Below are 18,746 nucleotides of genomic sequence, written 5' to 3'. Positions count from 1 at the left end.
ATTCTTTCTTCTCTCTCTCTCTGGTTTTACACGATGACGAGTCTTGTGGTTGGCCAGTCTCTTGGTTTTAACTCTAGTCGGTGATGGGTTCCTTCCGCAATTCAAGAAGACACGTTGCAAAGTCTAAGTTTTTCTTTCAAACCGGAAGAGATTAGCTCGTGCAGCTCTCGTTCAAGCTCGTCCCAGGGAAGATGGTAGTAGTAACGCCAAGTCCTCCCTCCTCCTCGAGACCGTCTCCTGCGCCTGTTGTACAATACAAACGTGCTGACCTCGCGGATGATCTTCAAGCGGAGGCCCGAGCTCTGGGTCGTGCCGTTGACGCCTCTGTCTATTCCCCGGAGCTCATCGCCAGGAAACACGGCTCTCAGCCTCTCAAGGTTATACCTCCTTTAACTTTGAATCCTTTGTAAAGTTTTGAACTTTGAACTGAGATAGAGATTATTGCCATCAGGCTTTGCGGAGAAGCGTGGAGATATTGACAGCTTTGGGTGGCTTCGCGCTGAAGTTGGGGATTGATCAGAGGCGAGGGAAGCTAGAGGAGAATATGAAGAAGAGAGCTGGTGAGCTACGAAGGATATTCACTCGTCTGGGCCCTACTTTTGTTAAGTTGGGTCAAGGTTTATCCACCCGACCCGACCTCTGTCCACCTGATTACCTCGAAGAGCTTGCTGAGCTTCAGGTTCACGTCTCTTTTTGATTTACTCACTCAGCTTAGATATTGACAACATTTCTCTAACATTGTTTCTATCTGTTTTGAGTGGCTAAGTAGGATGCTTTGCCAACCTTCCCTGACGCAGAGGCCTTTGCTTGCATCGAGAGGGAGCTGGATCTGTCTCTAGAATCCATTTTCTCGTCTATATCCCCTGACCCAATCGCAGCAGCTAGTTTAGGTCAGGTTTACAAAGCCCACCTGAGGTACTCGGGTCAGGTTGTTGCTGTCAAAGTCCAACGCCCTGGGATCGAAGAAGCCATTGGTCTTGACTTCTACCTCATCAGAGGAGTTGGGAAACTCATTAACAAGTATGTAGACTTCATCACCACCGACGTCCTCGCCCTTATCGACGAGTTCGCCTGCAGAGTTTACCAGGAGCTGAACTACGTCCAGGAGGCGCAAAACGCTAGGAGGTTTAAGAAGCTCTATGCTGATAAAGCTGATGTTCTTGTGCCTGATATCTTCTGGGACTACACGAGCCGCAAGGTGCTGACAATGGAATGGGTGGAGGGAACTAAGCTGAACGAGCAAGTTGCCATCGAGAGCCAAGGCTTGAAGGTTCTGGATCTTGTGAATACGGGAATCCAGTGTAGCTTAAGGCAGCTCTTGGAGTATGGTTTCTTCCATGCTGACCCTCATCCTGGTAACCTCTTGGCAACACCTGATGGCAAACTCGCCTTTCTTGACTTTGGCATGATGAGTGAGACACCGGAGGAAGCTAGGTTTGCTATTATAGGCCATGTTGTACATTTGGTCAACAGAGACTATGAAGCCATGGCTCGAGATTACTATGCGTTGAAGTTCTTGTCGCCTGATGTAGACGTTACTCCCATCATACCAGCTCTCAGAGACTTCTTTGACGATGCGCTTAACTACACAGTCAGCGAGCTCAACTTCAAAACGCTGGTTGATGGTTTAGGTGCCGTCTTCTATCAGTATCCATTTGACGTTCCGGCTTACTACGCTTTGATTCTGAGGTCGCTTACCGTGCTTGAAGGTTTGGCACTTTACGCAGATCCTGATTTCAAAGTGTTGGCTGCATCGTACCCTTATTTTGCCAAGAGGCTTCTCACTGATCAGAACCCGTATCTGAGAGACGCACTTATCGAGCTTCTGTTCAAAGATGGGAAGTTTAGGTGGGGCAGGCTCGAGAACCTTCTGCAACAGGGGAGTAAAGATAGAGATTTCTCATCAAAAGATGCTTTGCAGCCTGTGTTGAAGCTGCTGCTGGATCCAAACGGAGAAGAGCTTCGACTGTTGGTGATTAAAGAAGCTGTGAGAGTCAGTGAAGCGTTTGCTCTGGGGAGTGTTGTTGATACGTACAATTCAATGCCTGAGTTTATGAGATCTCTCGTCTTCAATGGAAATGGGAATGGTGGCCCTCTGACAATGAATCCCACAGAACTCGAAAGCACGCTTGAGCTTCGGGACCAGGTCTCAAGAATCTGGAGCCTTCTGCAGTCTTCAGAAAGCTTTGACCCAGCTATTTTGCAGCCAATAGCACAGGTAATAAATCTCTTCATTGACATTGTGCACTAACCTAATAATGATGTACTTGATTGATTCATGGGCTAAAGTACTACTCCTGGTTTGTTGTTGTTGTTAATCAGGTGTTGCAACAACCAGAAGCAAGGAGACTTGGAGGACGTGTTGCAGGAGGTGTAGGGCAACGTCTAGCAGCTAGGTTTCTGCAACAACTGCTTCGAGCCACAACACCATCTCCTTCACCAGTCCCATAGGTCCTCTTTTATTTTCTTGAATGAAATGGTAAATTGTATATTAAAGGCGAGACACTCTCGCAAACCACAGAATTGCTTCACGTTATAGTAATATATAGTGTCATTCTTTCTCTTTGTATATGTCTTGTGCAAAGCAAAAACAAAGTATATAATCCACACGAGATCAAAGAGGTTGTGATACAGTCTTTTCGTGAACCAAGTAGGAGTCATATAATACAACACAAAATACAACTTTGATTATATACTTTTTGAAGGGTTCTTGCACGCAGCGATGTACACATAAGACAATATAACCATACGCATAGACGAGAGGCTGAAAGACCAAGATAGAATTTGATTCATCATATTAGTGGGCATTACAGGTACTTAACCAGCAGCCAAATGACAAGAGCAAGACCGACGATTCCAAGCACTGACAAGAGCATGGACATGCACGAGCAACCTCCTTTCATATTCTTGTTCATCACTGCAAGGCTCTTCTGCACACGCTGTCATTATTAAGAAACACACAATCAGGCCACATTAAGTCCAAATGTGACTCCATAAAAAAAAGTATACACTATAGACCTTGCTTTTTAAGATTATGAAAGTAACTACATTGGACATAATAGAACCGTGTGTGGTCAGTCACTACGCTTATTATTAGGTAGCTCTTGCCATTTAATGCCACAGACCACAACTTGAAGTCCTTGTTATCAATGGGCTAACTAAGTTAAGTTTATTCAAAGAATGTAATTACCCTTAAGCGAGAGTCCGTAACATCCACATGGTAGTCTAAGTCATCCTGCATGCAGGAAAACAACAAAAAAATAATCAAGGAAATGCAGCAGCAAAACAATGAAACAACACAGCAGAAGATACATACGATAAGCCTTGTCTGTAGAGTGAGCTCCTCGTTGACAGCGAGAGCAATGTGTTTGGTACTCATGACAGTTTCCTCCAACTTCTCCAGCCCTTCGTCTTGTTCTACTCATGGAATAGATACAGAAGCCAATATCATCAATATGGTCCTAGCATAAATGTGAAATTAACAGAGCTTACCTCTCATAATTTGTCGTTGGAATCCAACAATGCCTTGGTTATCCATGCCAGAGACTCTGTTGATTGCATCATCAGGCTTTGTATCTGGCCCAAGCAAGCTGTCTCTATTAGCAAAGTTCGACATGTTCAAAGCAGACGCCACCTGATTCGCCTTTGATCTCAAGTTCCCAACCATATCCTTACGACGATTCATCTCTTTCTCTGACCTGCCTTTCACATTCGGTTAAGAAGACCCAACAAGAAACTAAATGTAGTCTAACTGAAAACAGCTTACACATGTTGCTTCCCAGGAACTTTAACGAGAAGGGATTGAAGACTGTCTAATCGAGTCCCCAAAATGGTGATCTTCCTTCGTATAGCTGAAGCACGGCGTTGAGCATCAGGTCCGGTTAAACCAGAGGAGTTTCTTTCGGACATCATGCCGTTTATATCCTCAGAGAGTTTTAAAGCCTCGTTGTACTCTCTCATCCATGTATCAGAAGAAGAAGACGCCATTGACCTTGCATACAAACAAGTTCCCACCCACCCAATTAAACTATGATGATATTAAGATGCTCACAAGTAAGCTCCAAGAGGGTAAAAAACTAGTTTGTAAAGAGCAATAATATCTTACCTACATTAACAAAAATCTATGTGCTTTTCACCACAAGGCTTTCTAAATTTGGAAACTTTTATCTAGAAACTCATAAACAGGAAGGATTATCCGACGTAGATTACATCGTGATAAGAATCGAAAAGCTTACTCCTTGCGTACAGCGATCAAACCCTTTATTGATTGTCGAAGGTGGTCTGAAAGATCGAGACTTGATGATCGTCGTGCTGCCTTTGGAGCTCCGGCGTGGAACCACCAGGGAGATGATTAGTCAAATCTGTAACGCAAAGGAAGGAGGGAGAGAGAGATAAAGACTTTTATTTGTTACCGTACGGTATGAAACCAATCGTTGTCAAAAAAAAGTTGGGCTTCATACTAATTAATAAAAGTAAAGGGCTAAGAGAATAAATTAAAAAGTCATCTAGGGGCTGCAAAGTATAAATACATGATAACACGAGGACGAGGCCTAGTCAATAATTAAAAATCAACCAGGTGGTGGGCTTTTTGTATTTAATGAGCCGAATGTCAAAAGCGTATACTTAAAGGCCCATTTAATATCCACTCAGTGACGACCATTCTATTTCTAACAAGCCGATGCTCACTTATGACAGACAGAAAGAAGGCGGCTCCAGCTTGCTTGGTGTTTTGTTACTCATCTTCAATACCTCAAACTAAGCCACCAATAATGAACACTTGTATGGCTGGTGAAACTATTCTACTTTTCTTTTTTTTTACATGTAGATTATCTTGATAGCATAACTTTTATAATTCTGTTAGATATAATTTTCGAAAACATAGTTATTAATTTCCTCCTTGTAATAAACTACAATCAATATATAACTAGCTAGATGATCCAGTAATCCACCTGAAAATGAGACTGTGAACAAGTACAACACACACACACTATGTGTGTGGTGTGTGTATATATATAGTAGCTAACTGGAGCGTATTCACTTTTCTAATAAATACGTAACACTTAGCCATAATGGATAGTATTAAAGTATAAACTATCAATATAAGTTTTTTTCAGAACATGTTTAAACCCTTCATTAATACGGGTTTAATGCATGCCGTCTTCGTAAAGGCAACGGCACATCTCAATAAAATAATTATAAATTAATATTGGGCAACAAAAACTTTGTAAGTTTCATAAATTGTTACAAAGAGATGATTTACCGCGAGAATCCAATGTTTTTACGTGTTTCGTGTTATGTTACATGGAATTTTTTTTTTTTTTGCAACTGATTTATGTTACATGGAATTTAGGAATTTAAAGTTACCATAGTATTGTACTTTCGTATACTCCATCTATTTCAGAATGTAATTAGTTTAACCTAAAAATAGTAACATTAAAAAAGTTATTAGTTTATTAAAAAATAACAGTTAATCAATAAATTCAACCAATTATAAAAAAACTAACATTATTTAATTGGTCATATAATATTCATTAAGTAAAAAGGGCATTAAAATATAAAAACTATTTATGTTTTGAGATAAAAAAAATTTGTCTAAAACTAGTTATAATAATGAAACAAAGGAAATATTTTTCACAATCTGTTTTATTTAACATTTTACCAAAAAAAAGGGAAATATTTTCATATTATTTCGTAAAAGAAGATGAAGAGAAAAGGATCAAATTTTGGCACGAATCTCAAGACTAGAGGGTTAAGTCAAACGAGAAACCTTGAAGTGAGGATTTGGTGTTGGACCCTCACGTGCGTCGCTCCACGGCCTTTTAGGATTTTGCCTCTTCTCTCCTACGTGTGGTCTCCTCTGTTATTTTTCTTTTCTTTTCTGTTCCAATTATTACTTTTTGTCAAAGACTCAAAACTCTACATATCTATTTGTTTTGTGTATTGACTTTCCTTTCTTTAACATTGATGGTTTCTTTATCAGGAAATCATATTCACAATCACAATGTACTATATATATACGGGCCATAACTTGTTTTACCATACATATATTTACATGATTCTTTGATGGATATGCAGAGTCAGATAAAAAGGTGAATTCTTCTATTTTTGGAACTTTATAAGCTTTTGTGTGTATATAAAATGAGTGTTTACTGGCCAGTTCCGGTTGGACGCGGTGGGATAGTCGGACTAAATGAGAGATCCGGATACCTGGATTATCAAAAAAAAAAATGAGTGTTTACAATATTCCATCTCTGAACCAATATAAGTAACAAAATATGTATGTATATATAAGAAACTAGTGTGCCAAAAATGCTAAGAAATAACTAAAACATGAGTAGAAAATGCTCCATATTGTACACTCATATAGTAATGCTCTCATTTTATCTCTCAGGTTAATTAATTTAGTAATCAGGGAACATATTTGAGCTAATTTTTATGTCAGTTGTACTATTCTAAAAACAAATAGCACTAAGACTTGGTTAAATAAAGTTTTATTTGTAGCTAAATTTAATGAAACTGCACTGAAATTCATGCATTAAAAAGTAGATGGAAGCATGATTCAAGCTACGATACCTCAATTTTCTTCCCAACATTTGACTGCAATTTGAGGGTATAGAAGCTTCAATTCTTGTTTTGTTTTGTCATTGGGATACATAAATCAGATATTCTATTATAATATTACTGTGTATTTTAATAGTATTCGGTATTGTTTACTCGAATCCTACTTATTTTCAAAGCAAATTAGGCAGTCTTAAAACAGAACAGCTGTAATCCATGGTGGTTAAAGCTAAATTAATTGCTGAAGAACATCATGCACATTAGAAATGTTTGAAGTTAATTGAGTAACAATGGAAATTGATATGCAACATATAATACGGTTTTAACTTATTAAAAAGTAAAACATATAAATACCACAAAAAATCAGAACAAGCAACTGCCTATTCTAAAGATGATATTTATTTTTAGTTTATGTATTTATAACACCATATAAAGTTATAAATATATATTAAGAAAAAGTTTAAATGGGAATGCAGATACAATAAAGTAATGCTCATATATTTCTGTGACCAGCTTTGGTTTATCAAATTGAATACAAATAATAGTGGCACTAATCCATAGAAACTTAAGTATCTCTTTCTCTTTCATCTCTTTCTATCTCATAGAAGAAGAAAGAGAGAGATAAAAACCTAAACATCGTGCGGTTTAAGCTAAGATATCTTCAGTTTTGTAGAAATTCATATTTGCTTGCTTCTTTGCCTTCTCACTTTCATTGTCTTCTACCTCTTGCCTCTAACAGAAGCAATACTTTCCGGCCTCCAAGGTTTGTTTTCTTTCCTTTTCCATATCATATATCTTTCATTGTTGTCATCATCGTCATTTGCAATACATATATATATATATACTCGTACTCACTCACACATATATGTGTACTTTTCACTTCAAGAATCTCTAATTTCATTTCTTCTCTTTGTTTCCTCAAGAACATGATTAAGTCTAATCAAGCTCTTTTAAGAAGAGACTGTTCGGTTTTCAACAACTCAATTCATGTTTCTTTTGGGATATTCAAGATCTTTCTGTGTATACCTATGTAAGAAAGATCCAGCTTATGTTAGTGTAAATATGTGCATGCATGTTGAACTAGGGTTTTTTTTTAGATCTAAGAACAAATTCATTATACCTATATTTTGGATTCTTTCATGGTGACAACCCATTCGTTGGTCATGATTTATTTTCCGTTACTTTGACTTAATTTGTGTTATTAATTAAATGAAAATGATTAGGGCAAAGAAGAAAAAAGAAAGTATATTTGATTTGCTTAAAGAAGAGTACATATAATGGAGATAGGCTCATCTTCCACGGTAGCTGGAGGAGGACAGCTTTCGGTTCCTCCAGGTTTCCGGTTTCATCCAACGGAAGAGGAGCTTCTATATTATTACCTCAAGAAGAAGGTTTCTTATGAGCCAATTGATTTGGATGTTATTCGAGAAGTTGATCTCAACAAGCTTGAACCTTGGGACCTTAAAGGTAAGACTTAATCCCCTTATTGTTAACTCTTTTAGTCCTTAAATGTACCACCACCTAATGATCCACGCACTTAATGCTGGATTATTATGTACTTATTTATTGATCAGTATTATACATAGAATATCACAATAAACATCATATATCTAAATAATTATATGTAGATCAGAGAGATAAGATAGATAAAATACATGAATTATATATGTTGTTGTCTCTGCATAAAACTACAAGTTAGATGTCAAAGATACAAAAATGCATAGATTGGGTAATATTGTCTAGGGTTTTGTCTACGTCTCCATGGAGACATGTATATCCACTCTTATATCATGTCTTATAAGTTTTATCACTTCAAATTATTTTCCAGTTTTTATTGATCCACCGCGTGTACGTATTACATATACATCAAGAAAGAGACAAAGTTGTCTATTCACTCATGTCTTTCAGATAATATCTTGTAGTATATGACTTGAAGTATTGACATAATATTATTAGGTATTATACCCTCAAAATAAGTCAATGGTTTCTTTCACATGCAGACATATAACAAACCCTTCCACATATGCCATATATATTTGTATAAAATTAATTATTGAGTTAATTTTTCTTACATTTTACAAAAAAATATTTTTTGTATGTATGTAGAGAAAAGTAGAATTGGGTCGGGTCCTCAAAACGAGTGGTACTTCTTTAGCCACAAGGACAAGAAATATCCGACTGGGACCCGAACGAACCGGGCCACTGCAGCCGGATTCTGGAAGGCTACTGGTAGAGACAAATCAATACATCTAAACAGCTCCAAGAAGATTGGACTTCGTAAGACTCTTGTCTTCTATACTGGTCGTGCTCCTCATGGGCATAAAACCGAATGGATCATGCATGAATATCGTCTAGACGATAACGAAAATGAGATCCAGGTACAATAGTACATTTAAATAAACTCTATAATTTCATGAAAATATGGTTTAGATATCATATTACATTTTATAAATATAGAGATCTTATCTTGCATAATGTGAACTAGTTATGTGTAACTTGTAGGAAGATGGGTGGGTTGTATGCAGAGTGTTCAAGAAGAAGAACCATTTCAGAGGATTTCACCAAGAACAAGATCAAGATCAGAATCATCATCACCAATACATAAGCACCGACAATGATCATGATCAACATCATCCTCATCAGCATCGCACTGAATCCAAATCAAACAATCATTCTTCTTTCGTCCCACATACTCTGAATCATCATCACATGGGAAGACAGATCCACAGGCCAGTACATGAGTTTGCAAACACTTTAAGCCACGGGTCAATGCATCTCCCTCAGCTCTTTAGCCCTGACTCGTCCCAGCCGTTTGTGTCGTCAATCAACACAACAGATATTGAATGCTCACAGAATCTACTGAGGCTGACTTCTAACAACAACTATGGTGGAGACTGGTCGTTTCTGGACAAGCTTCTCACTACGACCAACATGAATCAGCAAGTTCAGAACCATCAAGCAAAATGCTTTGGTGACTCGAGTAACAACGGTAATAACGACCATGCTGTTACTTCATCCTCTCCAGATAATCAAAGGTTCCCGTTTCACTATCTAGGAAACGATGCTAATCTTCTCAAGTTCCCAAAGTAGTCCAATCAAATTTGGTTTTGATTTGATCAGTCTCATGCTTTTCAACTTTACTCTCTTCTTTAAGCTGTGGAACTTGTCATGTTTCTGTTGCTGAACGATGTTATTTTATAATGCTATGTTGTTTGCTGAAGAATTCTATGTTGTTTTCTGATATTTATAATTACTTAACCATCATTACGTATAAATTCTTTGTTGCTTTAGTTTTTTTTTTTTTTGTAAAACCACTCAAGAAAATTACTTTAGAATGAAATAAAAAACTAGGTTTTGACCCGTGCGCCCGCACGGGTGTATATTTTGCATAATTATATATTTTTGTTAGTTGTAGACTTGTAAGTTAATGTTTCATAGGTTATTGAGTTCTGATATATAGTGTATCTTGTTCATTTTGCTTGGTGTCGAATTTTAAACTATTAGTTGTATTTATTTTCAATTGTACTTTTTTTAATTTTACTTGGTAAATTAAACAATTAAGTGTAAAATATTGGAGTATTTTGTTTAGATTGGGTGTGTTTTATTAAATTATACTATAAAAATTTGTGTGATCTTTAGAGATAAGCATTACTTGGTTGGCAAGTTTTTTGAAAGATAATTACGTGATTACGTTAGTTATTTGATCCTTTTTTAAATGCCGACTACGTACAATTAGAAAACAATATTCTTTGTTGATTTGTTTTTTAATAATCGTAAATTTATGAGTCGTTTTTAAAATATTTTCTCATATGGAAGGAAATAAGTTTAATTAGCTACGATTTTATATGCAAAATCTTAACGAATATGATATTTAAGGAGCATATTATACGCATATACAAAATATACAAAATTGATAAACAATAAAAAATATTTGACTTTGGGAACCAAAATCTAAACCATAAAACAATCAAACCGTACCTTTATTATAAAATTAATATACTAAATGTTGGTATGCATAATCATAAAGAATATTATTGTCTGTTTATATCATGCATATGTAATAGAAAATGTGAATATAATGGTGTAGATACGTTTTGATATGAAAGATATTTTGTAAATATATGTTCAATCGATTGGTTTGCAACGGGTTAACAGATTTTGAAACATTTGGTTATTGATTTTTTTTTGTTCGGTTGATAAAATTCTAAATTTAGCATTGATCTGGGCAATTAACAATTTGTAAGTCCAAAACAATGTTATGGGTGGGTAAGAAAGACGAAAAAGCAAAAATATTTCAGAAAAAAAAAGAAGTAAAATGACAGAATTTGATGACAGTGGCATAGAGATGTAATTTTTGTGCAACTCTAAGGGGTAATTACTGTTTGTACTTCTGCCTTATCTGTCTTAATAGTTTAGATAAGAGATTTGTCAAAGGTTATGTTATTTTCTGATATTTATAATTACTTCAACAAACTCCAAGTTGCTTTATATTTATTAATTTTTTTTTGTAAAACCACTCAAAAAAAATACTTAAGAATGAAAAAGAGAAAGGAGTCAAGAGATTTTGTTAAAAGTTGAAGTATATTCAAGGATTTTTTTTTTCAAGGAATTAAAAGTCAATTTCTTTAAATAAATGTTCTTTTTCATTATGATCTAGTGATTCGATTGTGTCTGTCTCTCAAGTAGTTTACTGGTGGTTCTGTTTTGTTAGTATGTCAGATTCGGTGTACATGTATTTCAAAGTAGACCAACTCGGAGGATTGTGTTGTAGTGATAGATAAACCTAGACATCAATAGCTTTTCCAGCAGGGAGCATGAGTGCTAGTTTTCGACCTCCCAATCCAAATGCTTCAGATGGTTAAGCCAGGGATTAACCACTCCATTTTTTTTTTGAATTTAATGTTAAATTGAATTCAAAAAAGAAAACACCATTTACAACTATGTTTTTTTGTACTTTGCTACTCCCTTTTAAGCATAAAACTCAAGAACATCTACTCTTTACAATCATTCTATCTGTTTGAGAACCAGAATTGAAGCCCACCCTCAAGCTTCTTATCCTTCCTCCTCTGAGCTATTGAAAATCTGTTTCGCATAGTCTTCTCAAACAATTTAGTTAAGAGTTCGGGGGGGGGGGGGGGGGGAGGCTTTCTCACCATGTCTTCTTCTGTTTCTTTCCCTCCAAATTCCATGAACCGATAGGAATAGATATCTGATAGTGAAGAGTTGAAGCTTATCTTGCTTCTCATCCATTAAGACCCTTACTATCTCAGACCAGTTTGATGTGTATCTCTCCCTCATTACACCTCTCGCCAGATTCCTCCATATCTGCTCAGAGAATGGACACTCAAAGAAAAGATGACCAACTGTCTCCATAGGAGTTTGACATAAGATACAAGAGGCGTCAACGTTTGCATTCCATTGCACCATTCTACTCCCGGTTGAAAGCCTGTCTCTCATAGCAACCCAGGTCACAAAAGCATATTTAGGCGTCGCATTTTTAAACCAGATAGCCTTATGCCAATCATATACTTGGTGTTTTTTTCGGATAACCTGCCAAGTTTCTGTTGTTAAGAACTTCCTTCTGTATTTGTCATTTCCACTCCTCCATAGATATATATCATCCTCTTCAACATTCCTATTCTCTTTAAACTTCTCGATCTCCACCTCAATCCTATTAAGAATCACAACCCGATGGTTCTTCCTTCTGTGGTGAATACAATCCTCAACCTTAGCATTCATTGTTATACCCATTCCCATACATCCTCCATTCCCCAATAACTCCTTTAAACAGTCAAGAGATGACCATTTATCATACCAGAATGAAGCTTTCTTACCATTCCTAATCTCCACCTTATAAAGTTTTTTAGCCAGCTCCCGATACTTCAGTATTTTTCTCCACATCCAAGATCCCAGCTGTGAAGTATCTTTTACCGACCATATTGAGTTTTTCCGAATGAGATATAGCTTAACCCAACTGACCCATAAAGAATTTGCAGAAAGGATTCTCCAGAGTAGCTTCAGAACACATACAATATTCATCTCCTTCAAAGATCTTATCCCCAACCCACCTCTTTTTTTGTTCGACACACCTTCCTTCCATGTGATTAAAATATACATAAGGCCAAACTGATTCCTAGTTCTAATGTCGGAAGGACATCGATCCTAATCCTATTGTCATAAGGACATTATAAAATATGGAAATATTAGATAAAGAGATATAGTTATCCTAATAGATTTTTAATTACACCATATATACGGGTCGGTTATCAAAATATATAAGGAGGCTATGTTCAATATTTTGAGCTATAAATAAATACGAGTGGGTTAACAAATTAGATACTAATATACTATGATAATGAACTCTGAAGAAGACCTTGTTGACTTCAAGAAGAAGTTGGAGCAAGAAAAGATGAGTGCGATCGAGTCAAAAGCGAAATCTCTAGTTTCAACTAAAGCTGATGATCCATGTTGTCAAAGAATATGTGATTTGCCGGACGATTTGCTATTGCAGATCTTACTCCACGTCCCGACTAAAAACGCAGTAACCACTGAGATCTTGTCCAAACGATGGCGTCATATGTCTGGAAGATGCTTGAAAAACTCGACTTCAAAGACGACCAAGGCAGCGAGAGCTTTGGGTGGTTTATTGAAAAGTCACTGCAACTCCATAAGGCACCAAAACTAGTGAGTCTTGTTGTCGAACTGGGTCCAACGTCTCATGCTGACGTAGATGTCGGAAAGTGGGTTGACAAGGCAGTTAAACACGGTGTGAGAGAGTTAGATCTCAAGCTTCTTTGAACGTCATGAGAGCCCACAAGCTTCTCTAAGAGCCTTTACACATGCGACACGGTCGTTTCGTTAACTCTATCGAACCAGATTCTCGTAGACGTTACTTTCCCGGCTACCATGCTATTTCTCTTGAATCTATCTCTTTTGGACGTGGAGTACAAAGACGAAGACTCTCTTGCTAGGCCTTATCAAGTTCCCCTGTTCTCTTCAAACTGGTGGTTGCACGACGTGATGAGGACAGCTTAACAAACTTTACCGTGAAAGTGCCTTCATTGAAAATATTAACTTACAAGACTAGATTTCACGATGAAGAAGAGGTGAAAGAGGAGGAGGAGGAAGAGGAATATTACATTAGGTCGTTGGTGATAGATTGCCCTGCACTAACACAATTAAGTATATTTGACAATAGGGCAGACTATTGTAGTTTGACAGAAAATATGTTTTGCCTTGATGGGTATACATCCCATATGTTCCTAACCCCGATGAAAAGTTTCTGACATGTCTTTCTTCTGCCACACGTCTGTACTTGGATTTCTCCAAATCAATGGTAGGGTTTACATATGAGATCTCATTTATTCCTTTGCTTAGTCAAACTAATCTCGTTTGTTTTATTGCAGGTTGCGTGTAGTAACGCCATCAAGTTCTCTCGGCTCATAGAATTATACTTTACCATAGAAGATCCAGTAGATTGGTTGGAACCATTTATTTGTTTGCTTCAAAACTCTCCTATTCTGAAAGCTCTTACTATCTTCACCATTGTAAGTGTCTTAAAAATACATACACATCTATTTTTGATGCATTTTTAAATATTAATGCGTAAATATAATGGTATATATATTATCAGGGATGTCCTCCATCTTCATCTTCGTGGAACCAGCCGAGTACTATTCCCCCATGCTTATCATCTCAGCTAGAGACTTTTAAGTGGCTAGATTATGGAGGAAAAGAAGATGACAAACAACTAATGACATACATTCTGGCTAACTCGATCTGCTTAAAGACGGTGGATATCAAGCTCATACCAACTTGCAATATTGAAGAGTGTCAAAAGGAGTTAGAATCTATGCCTGGGATTTCACCATCATCTCTATTGGAGAGAAGATCCCACATCGAATATATGAAAGGGACTTGAGTAATATCTAAAAGACTTGAGTCAATCCACTAATTGCCAATTAGTTTTAAGTTGGAAGCCCAAGAAACTTATCATGGTATCAGAGCGGGTCCAATACCCTGACCCATTAATCCAGCCGGGACAATGGCCCGATCATCCCATTAGCTGATGGCCCATAGAAGGCTCAGTTCCACCGAGATCGCTAGAAAATAAAAAGCATGATTTCGGAGGGGGTATGATGGATTCTGCGAGATTAATGGTTATATGCACCATTATCTCGAGGGAGGGTATTGGAGAGAAGATCCCACATCGAATATATGAAAGGGACTTGAGTAATATCTAAGGGACTTGAGTCAATCCCTTTCATATATTTGATGTGGGATCTTCTCTCCAATAATCTCGCCTTCTTTATTCCCTCGAGAGGCCAGAAGTTTTTCGTTGGACGGTTTAGATCAATGTTCTACAATCGTTTAGGCGACGTTTATGGGGCGTGTAGGCATCGGTCTAGGCAGCAAACCGATCTTTCTTTTAAATAAATCTGATTTAAGCGGTCTAAGTTGGTTTAAATTATTTTTTAACGGATTTAAGTTATTCTAAATCAGTTTAAATTGGTTAGATCAAATAAGGTCAAAGTGAATTATGACTAATTTTATTATATTATATTCACCATCAATTTATCTATAAACAAGTGATGATTTTTTGTGTCTCTGATTCTGATTCTTTTTAGTATATCTGTTTATTTTCTAAAAAAATATATTTTATTAGTTTAACTTTTAGTGAAATACTTTTTTTTTTAAAAAGTAATATAAATATAAGATATATAATAAAACTAATATTTCGTCAACACCTAAGTTCTAGATTCCAAAGAATCAGTCTAGGCGTTTAGTTTAGATTATTGGATGAAAAAAATATTAGATTATTTTTAGAATGATCTTATTTGTAAGTTAGATGTTTTTTGCTCTTTTTCAAGTAGAGTTACTAGTGGTCAATGGTGTTTCCCTTTGTTCATAGAGGTGTCAGCTGGGCGGGCTGACCATGGGCTAGTCCAGTCTAATTCATTTTGGGCAGGCTATGGACGTGCCCAATTAATAAATGGTCCAACTGGACAAAAGACCAATTGGTATATGTAGACCTGGGCATTTCGGATATCGGTTCGGTTCGGTTCGGATATTTCGGGTTTCGGGTAGTTCGGATAGGGGCTAAAGTATTCATTTAGTACTTGACATATTTTCGGTTTGGTTCGGGTCGGATAGTTTCGGGTTCGGTTCGGTTCGGATAGTAAATGTAGGAACCGGAAAATATCCGGAAAAAGTTCGGTTCTCATTTGGATTCGGTTCGGGTTCGGATAGTTTGGATAATTTGGATAAAATATCAGTTATTTAGGGTAAAATATCAAATAATTAGGATAATTTAGATAAAAATTTAGGATATTTAGGATTACTTTGGATATTTCGGATAAAACTATCCGGATAGTTTCAGATACTTTCGGGTAGTTCGGATACTTTATAATAATTTAGTTATCTTCAACTATTTTCAGATACTTTTAATAGAATTTTAAATTAAAAATATATATTTAGTTATGTTATATATATATATATAATTAATATTTTTATATATTCGGGTACCCGTTCGGTTCTCGGTTCGGTTCCGGTTCGGTTCGGTTATTTCGGATATAAAAATATAGGAACCGTTTGGGTATTTGAAGGTATTGGTCCGGTTCCGGTTTCGGATACTTCGGTTCGGTTTCGGTTCGGTTCTTCGGTTCCGGTTATTTTGCCCAGGCCTAGGTACATGGTCCAATTGGGCGAAGACCAAATGGACAATGAGTGTCCACGGGCTTACTAAAACATAATTTCATGAGTTTAATAAATGTATTTCATAAATTTGGCGGGAAAATTCAATTTGTCGGTTTTGGCGGAAAACGCAATTTCTCGATTTTGGCGGAAAAATATAATTTCTCGGTTTTGGCCGGAAAATGTAAATTCTCGGTTTTGGTGGGAAAACGTAATTTCTCGGTTTTGGCGGAAAAACGCAATTTTTCAGTTTTGGCGGGAAAATGCCATTTCTCAGTTTTGGCGGGAAAACGTAATTTCTCGGTTTTGGCGGAAAACGCAATTTCTCAGTTTTGGCGGAAAAACATAATTTCTCGGTTTTGGCCGGAAAATGTAAATTCTCGGTTTTGGTGGGAAAACGTAATTTCTCGGTTTTGGCGAAAAAAACGCAATTTCTCAGTTTTGGCGGGAAAATGCAATTTCTCAGTTTTGGCGGGAAAACGTAATTTTTTGGCGGAAAACGCAATTTCTCAGTTTTGGTGGGAAAATGTAATTTCTCGGTTTTGGCGGGAAAACGTAATTTCTCGGTTTTGGCGGGAAAACGCAATTTCTCAGTTTTGGCGGGAAAATGTAATTTCTCGGTTTTGGCAGAAAACGTAATTTCTCGGTTTTGGCGGAAAAACGTAATTTCTCGGTTTTGGCGGAAAAACGCAATTTCTCAGTTTTGGCGGGAAAACGTAATTTCTCGATTTTGGCGGAAAAACACAATTTCTCGGTTTTGGCGGAAAAACGTAATTTCTTGGTTTTTGGGGGAAAATGAATTTTTTCGGTTTTGACGGAAAAACGCGTTTTCTCGGTTTTTGAGGAAAAATGAATTTTTTTTCTATTTTGAGAGGAAAACATAGCTTTACAGTTTTGACAAAAAAAAATTACTTTATAATTTTGGAAAGTAAACATAATTTCAAAATTTTAGAAATAAAATCTAAACTAATAATTAAAAAATAATTATAAATATTATTGGATGTCCATGGGCATGCCCATTTGGACATGGTCTCTATTGGTCTTGGACATTTGTTTGGACCATTGTCCAATATGGACCACCAATTACTGCCCAATACTGAAATGGTCCAAATGGTCATGCCCAATTGGACCATGGACGGACCATTTGACAGCTCTATTTGTTCATTATTGTGTCTCTCTTGTCTAGAGTAGTTATTGGGAATTTGCATTGAAAGACACATTTTGTTTTTTCAATTACAACATGAGGCATGTTATGCTTGTGACACACCTTTTATGAGTGTTTACCTAATTTACCTTCGACTAAGTGTAAAGACTAAAGATTCTAAAGAGAATAATTATAATACTCATTTTTTTATGTTTCTTTCTTTCATCTCTTAAAATGAGTATCTAAGAAATGAATAAAGTATTTTGCAATAACACAACTTTAGAAATCTATGATCCAAATTCAAACAGAAAAGGAGGTTCGCAAATCTAATCTCATCCGAGAGTTTTTTTGTAACTTGATTTCAGATCCTTTTAAGTGGTGAGCCTTCTCTTCTAATTCATCTCTTATCTCTAGATTTAGTTTTCCAATTTTAAATTAATAACTAGATTTTGATCCGCGTTTGAAAAGCGCGGAGTTGTTGGATTATATTATAATACAAAGTTTTATTATATCGAAAAACATAATTTTTAACAGCTATATAATCTACAAATTAGTTTATTTGAGATTTTATATGTACACTTTTACGTAAGTTTCTTTTCGACATGAGAATTATATCCGGATAAAAAAAACAAACCGAACCGACCCAAAATTATAGGTTTAGTTCAGGTCCAGAGAAGATAACCTTTAGGGTTTTTTTGGACCCGCATGTCTTTGTTTGAGTCCGAGTCCTACCCTAGACCCGATCATAAATATGTGTTTATTAGGTATATTTGGATATTCCGAATATGTTTCCGGTATTATGGATATTGTTTTTAAGTTTTTGGTTTACGATTAGAGTTTTGATTTCAGGTAAATTTTTCAAATTAAAAAGAAAAAGTGGGTATTTGGATAAAATTTTGGGTATTTTTCAGTTCACCGTGTCAGATTTTGAATAAGATTTTAAATTTTTAGGTATTTGAATTTTTTTGGTATTTGTTTGGAGTTTCAAATACTTTTCGTGTTTCGGATATTTTTCAGATTTTTCATATATTTCAAAATTCTTTTAGGATCTTAAATACCCGAAGAGATGTGGACCTATTACGTCCATATCAGGTCCAACAACCTTTTGATATAGATTTTTAACGTTATTGTACAAAAACATGGTTGATGAAATATTTTTCTGAGTAAAGGTATCATAAGAAATAATATTAAGATCTGTTAAAAATATTTAAAATATTGTATGTTTAGAATGACTAATGTATTATCAGAAAAATAATAAATAATTATACATAACTCCAACAACTTTTTTATATTAGATTTTTTAAAACTCTTTCCTTTTTAATAGTATTGATTCGTTTTAAGTGAAAAGTAT

At 36.1% G+C, this 18,746-nt stretch overlaps 2 protein-coding genes and 2 pseudogenes across 4 annotated transcripts; 3 read left to right on the top strand and 1 right to left on the bottom strand.

Moving 5' to 3' along the window:
* Positions 1-33: 33 nt before the first annotated feature.
* Positions 34-2,569, top strand: LOC125594080 (annotated as a pseudogene).
* A 50-nt stretch (positions 2,570-2,619) lies between these two features.
* LOC125594081 (syntaxin-52) lies at positions 2,620-4,426 on the bottom strand. 3 transcript variants are annotated; one of them, XM_048770399.1, is made up of 6 exons: positions 4,236-4,426; positions 3,767-3,991; positions 3,493-3,698; positions 3,317-3,417; positions 3,191-3,235; positions 2,620-2,939 (listed from the first exon to the last, which is right to left on the bottom strand). In XM_048770399.1, exons 2-6 carry the CDS (start codon positions 3,985-3,987, stop codon positions 2,808-2,810), a joined length of 705 nt encoding a protein of 234 aa, XP_048626356.1. In that variant the 5' UTR covers positions 3,988-3,991; positions 4,236-4,426; the 3' UTR covers positions 2,620-2,807. The 3 variants fall into 3 exon arrangements, with proteins under 3 accessions (XP_048626356.1, XP_048626357.1, XP_048626355.1); XM_048770400.1 differs by having other exon boundaries at positions 4,106-4,370; XM_048770398.1 differs by having other exon boundaries at positions 4,210-4,370.
* A 3,025-nt stretch (positions 4,427-7,451) lies between these two features.
* Positions 7,452-9,778, top strand: LOC125594082 (protein SOMBRERO-like). Its single transcript, XM_048770401.1, has 3 exons — positions 7,452-8,025; positions 8,665-8,936; positions 9,061-9,778. The coding sequence occupies exons 1-3, from the start codon at positions 7,836-7,838 to the stop codon at positions 9,646-9,648; spliced, it is 1,050 nt and encodes a 349-aa protein (XP_048626358.1). The 5' UTR covers positions 7,452-7,835; the 3' UTR covers positions 9,649-9,778.
* Positions 9,779-12,651: 2,873 nt separating this feature from the next.
* On the top strand, positions 12,652-14,479 carry LOC125594083 (annotated as a pseudogene).
* Positions 14,480-18,746: the final 4,267 nt, after the last annotated feature.

Source organism: Brassica napus (genome assembly GCF_020379485.1).
Source record: "Brassica napus cultivar Da-Ae chromosome A2 unlocalized genomic scaffold, Da-Ae chrA02_Random_5, whole genome shotgun sequence".
NCBI classification, from domain to species: Eukaryota; Viridiplantae; Streptophyta; class Magnoliopsida; order Brassicales; family Brassicaceae; genus Brassica; species Brassica napus.
This window is presented reverse-complemented; position numbering and strand designations above follow the sequence as displayed.

Coding starts and splice junctions, on each gene's coding strand:
- LOC125594081 (XM_048770398.1), bottom strand. Junction 3,418..3,492: donor CCAACGACAAATTATGAGAG/GTAAGCTCTGTT, acceptor TTCCATGAGTAG/AACAAGACGAAGGGCTGGAG. Junction 2,940..3,190: donor TTACGGACTCTCGCTTAAGG/GTAATTACATTC, acceptor TAATAATGACAG/CGTGTGCAGAAGAGCCTTGC.
- LOC125594082 (XM_048770401.1), top strand. CDS start 7,836: ATGGAGATAGGCTCATCTTCCACGGTAGCTGGAGGAGGACAGCTTTCG. Junction 8,026..8,664: donor TGAACCTTGGGACCTTAAAG/GTAAGACTTAAT, acceptor GTATGTATGTAG/AGAAAAGTAGAATTGGGTCG. Junction 8,937..9,060: donor ATAACGAAAATGAGATCCAG/GTACAATAGTAC, acceptor TGTAACTTGTAG/GAAGATGGGTGGGTTGTATG.